General features: G+C 36.7%; 1 protein-coding gene across 1 annotated transcript in view; it reads left to right on the top strand.

Annotated features, from left to right (window-relative positions):
- The window catches only part of PCBP3 (poly(rC) binding protein 3), a 38,276-nt gene extending 32,441 nt beyond the window's left edge, over positions 1-5,835 (top strand). The window contains exons 13-15 of the mRNA XM_053471131.1: positions 1,569-1,621; positions 4,258-4,427; positions 5,567-5,835. Coding sequence (XP_053327106.1) covers positions 1,569-1,621; positions 4,258-4,427; positions 5,567-5,603 — 260 coding nt within the window. The 3' untranslated portion in view covers positions 5,604-5,835. The remainder of the gene's footprint in view (positions 1-1,568; positions 1,622-4,257; positions 4,428-5,566) is intronic.
- Positions 5,836-12,261: the final 6,426 nt, after the last annotated feature.

Raw genomic sequence — 12,261 nt, 5'->3', positions numbered from 1 at the left:
GATTGCATTTCTGTGCTGTGATTAGATATTTGTTGTGCATGGGCTCTGTGCATTCATTAGATTTGTGTACAGGTTATATGTTTATTATACACATTTTCTATGTGTATAATGGTACTAAAATACAATTTCTCTAACTTTATGTTTGGAAAACATTGATTTGTCCAGGGAGACTATCATAAATTATAAAGATTTGTATGATTGAGGACCATCCACTTATAAGTCTGGTCTAAATTAAGGAAGCGTTTACTTAAAATGCGATGTTGAGTTTGGTTTGGTGAATTTATTCAAATAGCTTGAAAAGCAATTGCCCTCCCCTCCATAGCTCACCCCTGCATATAACCCCTTAATGTTTAATCATCAAACTTTTAATGTTTATCTGTGAGAAAAATCTGGTACACATTAAAATTCTGAACTGAAGTATGCTGTCCCAGTCACTGTATGCAGTGGTAAAGATGATCTGGTCACAAGAAGATAAGAGCTGTTCCGTCACATTTCTTATAAATGTGAAGGGCAACAAACCAGCTGTTTTTTGGGGTGACTAGGCACTAATGATGTCACATCAGAGCTTTCTCCCTTACAGATAGGATATTAGGTATATAAAAATTATCACTTGAGAGCTTGGAGTTGATTCTTATTTTTTGTTGTTGTCTATGGATTACTTTAGGTCATATGCATACTAATATATAATGAATATAAAATGGTGTATAGTTCAAAGGTTATATAATTATAAGTATTCTATGTTGTTCTAGGTGTTTATGATAAGAACTTGCTCCCTCTATCTATCCTGTCCCCCGATACAGTTTTCATTTATGACAATTATGCTGTCTGTCATGCTAAATATGTTATCATGATGGACAAGTTTTATGACTTATTTTACAGAATACTTAATAAATTATGTTGCCGAAGCCCCTAATTTTGACTATTTATTTTGTAGCATTTGCATGTTTGCTCACTGCTTTGCAAGTCTGCGGATTTGTAGACTACGCTAGACTCAATTGACTTGATATCAGTAATGGAACAGTGAAACATGCAGTATGCTGATTTAATGGATTTTCTGGGTTATCATGATGCATGTTTAGTAAAATTGTATTTATTCTAAGTTCAAGTGTGATTTAGAGACTTTTGCCTCTTGAATTGAGATTACATGACTTTTTTCCCAAATCTTGGAGCCATCAACTGTCTGAAAAAAAAGAGAAGATCAGGCACATGTAGCAGATGACTTTGAGATCTAGATTCATGCGAGAGATAGTTAGGACATATTTGTTTTTTGCATAATAACTTAGATCTCTGGTGATAAACAGTTGTGAAATTCAGACTCTAGTAAGAGAGGTCCTTTCTCACATGAATGATGCGTGATATCTCTAAACACAGGTAAGAGACAGATGTAAGACCCAGTCTCATGTAGACACAGGTGGTAAACACTGATATCAGGTAAGAGACAAAGAGGAAAAGTTAGTAAATGAGAGACAGCTATGCCTAATATGTTCAACTAATAGACAGCAGAGATCTAAAGTGAGATACATTTGTGAACCTCCATGTCACTCTAACATGTTTGCTTCAAATATTAGGTATGGATGCCAGTCCCCAGGCAAGTACTCATGAACTCACCATACCCAATGATGTGAGTATCTTTTTCCCTCATACATACACTTAAATGTATGTTCGTGGCTGATGCACATATTAGTAATAGGATATAGTAAAGTATATATTATAGAATATCGTCCTAAGTGTTGGAAATATATATACAGTGGCAAGAAAAGGTAAATGAACCTTTTTGAATAACCTAGTTTCTGAATTACATGTTCATAAAATGTGATCTGATCTTCATCTAAGTCACAAGTGTAGACACAATGTGCTTAAGCTAAAAAACACACAAGCAATGAAATTGTTTGAATTGAACACACCCATTAAACATTCCCTTTCTCAGTAATAACCTCAAACAAGCACTTTCGGTGGCTGCAGATCAGACCTGCACAACGTTCAGGAGGAATTTTAGACCATTGTTATTTACAGAACTGCTTAAGCTCAGCCATATTCTTAGGATGTGCGGTGTGAAGGGCTCTCTTAAGGAAATTACATGGCATCTCTAATGTGTTAAGGTCTCCGCTCTGACTAGGCTACTCCTAAAGATGGATTTTATTTTTTATAAGCTATTTTGTAGAATATTTACTTCGATGCTTAGGGTCTTTGTCTTGCTGCATCACTCAGCTTCTACTGAGCTTAAGCTGACAGACAGCCACCCTGACATTATTCCATATGATTCCTTGATAAACTTGAAAATTCATTGTCCCCACGATAATGGCATGATGCTAACCAGTTCCTATGATTCCTTCAAGCCTTTAGCTGTTACTCTAGGGTTCTTTTATTACCCCATTGAACATTCTGGGTGTGCCCTTGAAGTCATCTTGGCTGGGCGCTCACTTGTAGGGAGAGTTGCCACAGTACTAAATCAGCTCCACTTAAAAAACTATTAGCCAAACTGTGGACTGTTGACTATGTAAACTCTTTGAGATTAATTTGTAACCTTTACCAGCTTTATGCAAATCATTCATTCTTGATCCAAGTTCTTCAGAGATTTATTTTTTGTGAGGCATGGTTCAAATCTGCAGATGCTTCTTGAGAACAGCAAAGTTCAAACTGTGTGTTTTTTAATGACAAAGTAGCTCTAAAACTCCCCCAACTGATAAGACTCCAGGTTTGGTAACTCCTGACTCCAAATAGCTTTTGTTGAAGTATTTAGCCTAGGGGTTGACATACTTTTTCCAACCCACACTGTCAATGTTTAAATTATGTATTCAATATGTACAAGAACAATACAATAACTTGTGTGTTATTAGTCCAAACAATTTGTATTTGTTCATTATTGTAACTTAAAATCATATCATATGTTAAAACAAATGTATACATAAATGCTGGGTTCACTTTTTTCTTGCTCTTGTATTTCTATAGGTTAATCCCATTAATGGCAGTATAACATTTGGCAAAAAATGATCTCTCTTTGACATTAGAGAGGAAATTCCATATTTTTTCTTACTTCCTATTGATACCGGCCTATATAGATGATGCCAGCATACAGTATTGATACAAGCAGTTTATAAAATGTTGCCACCACAAATCACAGTTATATGGTCCCTTACTGTATTTTTATTTAGTTAAAGTAAAGAACTGTTTTCAAGATACAAAGATATGGCGGTTCCATCTTTTAAGCTTAGTTTTGCAGGCTCTTAAGGGCTTTTGTCATTAATAACATTTGGTGGTAGACTCATTTATCCTACAGGTGAAATAGACAGAGACAAAAAAGATAGTAATAAAAATGGTGAAGTACAGCAAGTTGTGTAATACAACTTACAATGCAAATACAATACTCTCTGAGTGGGTGCTGTTACCTTACACAAACTTCAAGTAGAATAATAATACAAATTTATAAATTCATCGATTGATTGAATAGTGTAATGTGTCTGTGACAATGAACAATAAATTGGGATGTGTATAACCAATTTAAAAATTCGTTTTCAAGAATATTGTGCTTTTGTTTTTTAAACAGTTCTAGTTTTAAGTTAGCTGGGTATTAGCCGTTATTATATGTTCTAGCTAATGAAAGTCTATGAAGTAGTCTATGGAGGAGCAGACATCATCAGCATTGTCATAAATAATCAGCTAAGTATGTTGTTTGAGCAGGAAAAATCACCCAACATATAACATGACCGACAACAATGGAAACTTCCAGGTCTGCTTAGGTTAAAGAATATTATATATAGATATATGTAGGACTGCAGAAATCTTGTTACGGTGGCTGGAATACATCAGGTATTGTCTCCTGAGGAAATCAACTCTGTCTACGAGCAAAGAACATATTGAGAATTTAGATACAATTTTATGTTGCTTCTGTGCACTTCTGCCTATGCGAGAAAGCATCTCTTCTCATGACACAGGCAAAGTTGTATTCTATAGTTGAGTATTTGTATTGTCATGTTGTCTCCGTTTTGTAAAGATCAATGGAGGATTCTGATTCATATACCACTTGCTCAATACATGTTTCTGATATATGTCCCATTTGTATGTGAGAGCACTCTTATTTTTTTTAATTATTATTATTTTCCTCAAGGCTTGCATCCCAGTTTTTAGAACATCTCTGTGGCTGGAACAGGTAGACTGTTGTCCCAGTCTAGATGCTACTTTCCACTGCTGTACATGGTGCTTGTGCATTTCTTATGTGTACCCAAATTAAAGCATGTTTCAGCTTCTCTCCTTTTCCAGCTAATAGGCTGTATCATCGGACGCCAAGGGACAAAAATCAATGAAATTCGACAGATGTCTGGAGCACAAATCAAAATTGCCAGTGCCATGGAAGGGTCAGCAGAGCGCCAGATCACCATTACTGGGAGCCCAGCTAACATTAGCCTTGCACAGTACCTCATCAACGCCAGGTGAACCACATTGTTCAGATTGGGGCTTATGCAAAGACATATACTTTCAAATCAACCCTCTGATAAAAAGCACATTATGACCAAACACTGGGTACAAACTACTAATAAAAGTGTGTCCCCATCACACCGCCATTTTATAACCACTCAGATAACTTCATAAACAGGGCTGGTCTTAGACATCCAACCCAGGAAAGGATATTCCCTTGCTCCCCCACCAATTCTATTATATAGATAGCAATATTTTTAAAAGAATTATTGTGCATTTACACAGTTTCATTTCTAAACCCATTTCCCGCCATTTCTACACACAGCTACATGACTTGCATTATTGGAACACACTGCAATACAATCTTATTTGGCAAACTTTCTGAGCTCCTAGAAAAGATGGATATCAGGGGAAGAAATAAGGATACAGGGATTTAATGGCCAAAGAGGGTCTATCCTTCCTAAAGAGGAACGTTTTTTTTCTCATTCTCCTTTTATTAAAAGACAGCGATGACGCATTTGTCAATAACGCATTTGTCACAGCAAGAACAGGGTACAGCCAGTACATTAACAACATAGTAAACAGCCCCTGTGTGAACCCCTTACAAAGTATAATAAAAAAAAAAGCACCAGTCTGCGTTTTACAACCCTGAAGCAAATACATATGATGTGTATATTACATCTATTAAAAATACATTTTTCTGGTAATTTTTTTACCACAGCTGGAATATTAGGGGAAGGGATTTGTAGCCAAGTATCATGAGCTGCTCACAGGAGGCAGTATCACACAGCGAAAGGCATATTTCCCACATGTGTTCAGTGGGAATACTCGCAATATTCGAGGTTCAGGCTCAAGCTCCTTGGTGCGTTTTATTACAGGAGCTTCTGGGTGAACCCACTGCACCTGTCTCAGCGCACACTATGCTGTGGCACGTGATTTAAGCACCTCAGACGGCTGCCCTTTATATATAAGGGTATGGGGAAAATAAGTTTTATTCTATGTTTTTTTTTTGCTTTTGTACCATTATATCATGCAATGTGATTCGTTGTTTATTTCAAAGCAGGAATTTATGAATAGCTTAACTTGTGCTGAAAAAATTTAAAGCATAATCTGTTTATCTACTTTTTCTTCCTCACCTATGCCTTTTTTTTAGGCTGACATCTGAGGTTACTGGGATGGGCACACTGTAATATTCTCCCTGGAGTCCTGCCTCTCTGACCCTTTGTGATTACCGCTGACTCTTCATCCATCTTCAACAACAATCTTCTCATTATAATTCATGCATAATAGACTGTTGTAGTGCAGGATATGAACAAATAAATAAAAAATAACATTGTGTATCAGGTGTGCCATCATGAAAACACACAAAACACAACATGAAACTGCATTAGTGCCAGTATAGGACCAAACCAATACATGTGCATACACAGACATTACTTTGGGCACCATTCATTTATCAATTCATGATTGTAGGTTCAGGAAACATTTAGTGCATGTTTTCTTCAAACGTTTTCAGTGAAATAACTTTCTTTTCATATATTTTGCATACTTATTGTATGCTTATATTAGCCAACACAATTGTCTACCCATACCTGATAAATGTGAGTTATTTGCAATATTTTAAGAAAGCTGTCAACATGTGTACAGTATGTTCCATGTTCATATGATAGCCATATTGCCATGGTATACTACATGTTCACATCCTGCCCCAAACTAATTTATTATGAACATCACAGTTCACATATTACCATAGAGGTGTAACACGGTCTCTTATCCCTTACAGTTTACAGGGGACTAGGATTTGTGTTATTTCCCATAAATCATCAATATTCTCCAAATTACCGATAGGATAGTTTTTAATCAAAACATCAACTCGCCACCTTTTGAAAGATTACTTATATAAACACAATGTTACCTCCCTCTGCTCCAGACACGTCTCTGATTTTACCGTTTCTTGATTCCGTATTGGGGCTTACTTAGCGTCTGGTGTTTCTGTTGTGGAATGAACCTTAGCTAATTTAACTATAATATGTATGATAATGTTGTCTTCTTGCTACTTGGGGATTATTGATGTGTATGCACTTAATGAAATATTTATTCAGAAGCCTGAAAATATATTACTTTGTGACCATTCATGGCTCTGTCCACTTATTTCTAATTACACGCTACAGTCATTTCACTTTTTGATTGGACATTTATCTGGATTGTGTAAAATTGCAGCTTAATTTTAGAAGCGATTGGATCAAATACTATATATACTATTACAATCTTAATGAATGTGTAATGCTCATTGGAGATGAAACCAAAACTCTCATTAAGTTTACTAAAGTTATTCTGATTTATATTTTCCAGTTGTGACATCAGCTGATCTCAGAACCACTGGAACTCATGCCTTTTTTTCCCGTGATCCTCAGTGAAGGGTACATTCTACCACCAGTACACAATTTTACACAGAGCATGCTTTTTTCTGGCACACGCATTGAACCAAATTTAAACGTGATGAGGCAGCACAACAAAATGTTTTTTTTTTTTAAATTAATGATTAAGTGGAATAAAAAAAATGCCTAAAGGTATAATTTTTTTAAAGGGTAACCTGGTATTTTGACTTACATTGTTTACATTCCATAAAATAGCACTTTAAGTTTAAGAAAAATTACATTTATGAAAAACTACACATTTGAGCATACTGGCCAACTGCAAATACAAAAAAATCACACAAAAAAGTCCATGTGTTCACAGTACTTTCCTTCCATTTTAATTGTCAATGGATTTTTTTTGGAATATCTCTAACCATTTTACACTACAGCTATGGAAACCAGCAGGTAGTGTGAAAAGAGCAAAACTATGGCCAAGGCAGACATTAGGTTTAGCATACATTATGTATTAAGGTTAATAAAAAGTAATTAATTGGAGAAAAGTACCAGTATATGTTAAAAGTTCTGAATTAAAGAACTGTAGTATGTATTGGCAAACACTAGATGGCACTTTAAACTCAATAAACATTTTACCAAACTCATTTGGCATAATCTGATAATCTATTTCTGAAAACTGGAAAGAACAGACATTTTCCATTTATCTACAATACATGTAATTAATGTCAGAGTGTTTTCCATACTTTTTTGTAAGTACAGAAAGTATATATATATATATATATATATATATATATATATATATATATATTTATATATATATATATATACACAATCAGTACTTACTATAACTTTAACATGGATTTTTTTTCATAAAACCACCAGACACTCTTAAGGATTTTACATTTCACTTATAGTCCTGGCACTTCATATGTGTGGTATTTTTTTTAATTCTTGCAGCTACCTGCCTACAAGAACCGAGCCAGCTAGAAACAGGCACAAAGATCTACCCTATTCATATCAGCTAAACAATAACCCGATATTATAAATCTAACCAATCCAGGGCTAGAAAATCATATATACATATATATAACCCAGCATTTCTAGTTCCATAATACGTTTGCCTGCTGCACTATGATCCTTGCAGTTGTGTTCTAACTCTGTAGGGGTGTTATATTTCCTAATTCAGGCCAAGAAATGCTCTATTAATTAAAACTAGTACACCATTGAAGCCTTGGAACTGGTGAGCAACCCATCCCTGCCATGTCGCACGTGCTTTCGAGATGGGATTCAAAATGCATTGTTATACAGCAATCATCTCTGTCAGGTCGGAAATCCAGGCGCTTGTGTGCAAATGACTAAAACCAACTTCACCGGGCAATAATTTTATGGCAAACGCAATAAAAAAAATCCTAAACCATCAACAAATTTCCCTTGGATTTATTAAAACCTAGAAGGTTCCAGGAGACAACCCTATTTATTATGAGGTTGGGTTGGTCTGAGGGTGCTTTAATGGTTTGCACGGTAATAATAATTAGCACGTCAATGCATTAGTGGCATTAATGTATAAACTACACATGTCAGAGATACAGTGCTTGTCCTAAACATAGTCACTGTTCGATGTTTCATGTGTGTGCATGACGCTGTTGGGTGAGACAATAAAAATATGTGGTTTGTAGCCCATTTATATTCGTGCAATGCTTAATTGGTACAATTTTATATCCAGCACTGCTCACATAATAATTACTACACACCCCAACATATTGTTCCCACACTATAATACTTTACCTTGAGGAACATGATTTATTTTCATCTGCACTATAATTAAGGAGAATTTAGTTAAAACCGAGAAAGTGAAACATGCACATGAAAATATAAATTATGACAGTCTTATTCCAGTAGTAGTCAATGAGGAGGTAGAGCCTACACTGGAAAAGTTACTCTCATACTTCATGGGGGCCTTAACCAAATATATTTTCCAGTTGTTGTTCCTTGGAAACTGTTAATGGTACCTACTAATTAAGTGAGTTCCAAGGGAGAACTGGAAGTCATTTTCCAGTGAATCATGAGACATTTGGGTCTGCCCCACGAAATAATTCTTATATGTTCAGAGCCTTAAGAAAGCATCCATGTGTTAGTGGGAGAAAGTAATCATGTTCCAACGGCTGTCCGCTGGGAACATAAACACACCCATTTCTTGTGTAAATTGTTGCTAATTTCGGTCTGCTGTTCATTGTTTAGGATACGGCTCCCCACGTTACATTCACAAACGTAAACCACAGGGATTTTGCTCTCATGATTAAGGATATTAGGAAAGGAGCTTTGGAAAATCTTTATGCCCCCCCCCCTCCCAGATTGTTTGCGTTTGGATTAGCAGATGTTCTTTTTGGTATATAGTTTGCTTGAAATACGACATAAATCATGACATATTGTGATTTATTTTCAATACCACCCATTTCGACCCCCTTGCTTTACTGTCAGACAACACTGTTATACATTTAGATTAAGATATGTGCACTAATACAGAGAAACTTATTTAATCATTTGGTCCTAGTAGCTTATTATCATAATAATATATCTCCAAATCCTACTAACTGTATAAAATCATTTTAAATAGACAGGGTGTTTACGAATATCCTAATATATGTTTTATTATCAACAGGACTGAATTTAGCGAGCAAACCAAACTCGAAAACCTTCACTGCAGCTCTGACCTTGGAAGACTGCCATGTTTATAACTTAATATGTGCTGGATTTACTGGAGTGTTTTCTTAGTGCATTGTGGTTCTGCTGAGCAACACACACATTTGTGTATGAACTGTAGAAACTAGAAGTCTTTTCCAGACCAATATTCCAAGATCAGCTGGAAATAATAAGTAAGGCAGTCATGGAACATGCATGGAAACCTGTAAAATAGAAAGGAAAATAAAGACCCCGTAGAATATAATTAGAAAAGGGGAAATTATCTCATTCAGGAGTAACAGGTGAGTCATGTGCAATTTAAGGGTGAGGTTCTGGCTACAACTTTCACTGGAAATGTCACAGAGGTGAGGTGGCAACGGGTACAACTACTACGCAAAATAAAACTTTAAGCAGGAAAGAAACAAAAAAAAAAATGTGAGTGAATGAATGGATTATCTGTCAAGGTAAACCTAGTGGTGCCCATGGGTCTTTAATCTCAGTCCAGTGGATACTAGGCATTTGCATGCAAATAAAAATGGTCAATTGCTTTTAATGTCAATCACAATTTGTAGTTCCCATAATGCAACGGACCAGGAATTTGTCTGCAACTCAGGCAATACACATAACATTTAACTTGCCTCCATGTGCTAAAGGATCCTGTATAGGAAATGCACTGTTATTCCATATGCAATATGACGTGAAGCCTAATCACAGTTTAGGTGTGCGGATTACACCATATATCTTGTGTGTCCCCAAGCTGGGATGTAAAGCAGCATTTGTAATAATTAACCAAAAGGTACAAGGCAGCAGGAGTCCAGTTGGTTTCGAATTTAAAGGTACCAAGGCTAAAGAATACAAAAGAAAATTAGGCCACTATGGGCCTACCAACAATAAAAAAAAAGTGGCAGATCTGATCCCAAGTAAGTTGTGTGGCTGCATTCCAGTAGAAAAAAAACCACAATGCATAAAAAAGGTTTAATAGCTTTAAAACACTGAAAGCCACAAAGTAAACAATTATTAATGTTAAGGAGTCTCCAGGTTGCTCAATCTAGGAAAGCAACACGAAAGAGTATTAATGGGCTAGAATTGAGAAACACCCTATTAATTATAATTCAGTTTCTTATACTCATAATTTCCAGACATTTTCTGGTATTTCCTATATGCCAGTTTCATATGGTTATGCTACGGGGATTTCATTCAACATCAGATTTCCAGATGTCAGGTTTCCAGTGGTCTATCAGGTATATGCGCCTGATGAAGTTTTTGGGAAGACAACAAAGATAATTTGATGAGATTCATGACCCCAGGCACTTATTTGGGGTCTCGGTGTAGAGTCTGGACAGGTATACCGTATAGTGGAAGCTAAACATTTGCACTCGAGGTGTCGCTATAAACACATTTCCAAGGCAATATGAAATGACCCTGCCAAATGGCCAATGACTTTGAACACAGGGTAGCAGAGAAGCACACAGTATTTCTGGTGAGAAAAAGAGGGACTGTAGCTGCTTTTAACCTACCCTGTGAATGGCCATGAACTGAACTTCAATCCTTCAGCTTTAATTATACAGGGAGGGAATTTTAAAAAGCGTGAAATAGGCATATGGCTATCCTAAATCTAAGACGAAACCAAGAACTGACCTGAGCTTTATGTTTTTGCATGAGTAAAAACAGACAGACTTGATAAACCAAACAATTCTGATTTCCTGTCGAAATCTATGTTTCTATTACAGTAACACAAATTGTGTTGTGTTTTACCTATTTTTTTTTTTGTTACAAAACTCCAAAAAATTACTCTTCTCCTAATCATTTTAAGAACATTCTTTGCTTTACCATATTTCACCAACTGTATGACATTTAATATCGAATAGATTTTATTATGGATCATTTAAGTAAGCTCACTGTTTAGGCTGTGCTGAAACGGAAACAATTCGAAAATGAAACAATTACCATGTACATGAGTCACTGACGCCTCGGTGCAAGAATTGTTTGGTGCCCCGGGTGGGTGTGGCTATACTGCTGACTCCTCCCCTTAATAAACATAACACTTCCAACCACACCCATCTTCTATGGCGACCACTCCTCCTCTTTAGGCCCCTGATAACATTTCACCCTCTTCCCTCAGTGCCATCTTTGTGCCGAACAGCTTATCAGGATCAACAGCGACTGCATACAAGATTGTCCACTTTCTACAGTTCTTTCTCCAAATAATGCCCAAACATTATATTCAATACACAGTATATATAGGGCCTTCGCTACCTCTAGGCAAGGTAGGCACAGATCAGTCGGGGCTCCTCCTCTGGGGTTGACTGGTCTGCCCGCTGATGGAGGAGCCGGGCCAGTTTGGGCGATCATAGATCTCTCTCTTACTGGCAGTGTACCTGAGTAAAGCACCAATACAGGCAGGGGATGGTAAGGCTCCGGTACAGGGAAATTTTTCTATGCGTAGTATACAAGGCAATACAAGCAGCTTTGTATAAGGATATGGTCTATAAAATGTGAAAATATTTTCACCTTGTAGATTATATAGGATGGGCCTGCGGGGATATTGATCATTGGCCAAAGAGAGGGTTCTGCTCAGGGCCGGCCTTAGGGGTGTGCGACCTGTGCGGCCGCACAGGGTGCCATGGCAACAGGGGCGCCTGCCCGGGACTTAAATTAAAGCATAATTTTTTGTTTTGTTTTTAACTTTATTTAACATCCTCCATTTTAAATAAATATAAATTTAAGTCCTGGCCAGGGGCGCCAAGCGGTCGTGAAGTTTTCAGCGCCCGCTCGGCGCCCCTCACTCTCCGTGACT

Source organism: Spea bombifrons, chromosome 7 (genome assembly GCF_027358695.1).
Source record: "Spea bombifrons isolate aSpeBom1 chromosome 7, aSpeBom1.2.pri, whole genome shotgun sequence".
NCBI lineage: Eukaryota > Metazoa > Chordata > Amphibia > Anura > Pelobatidae > Spea > Spea bombifrons.
Note: the sequence above shows the minus strand (reverse complement) of the source record. Positions and strands in the feature narration are given on the sequence as shown.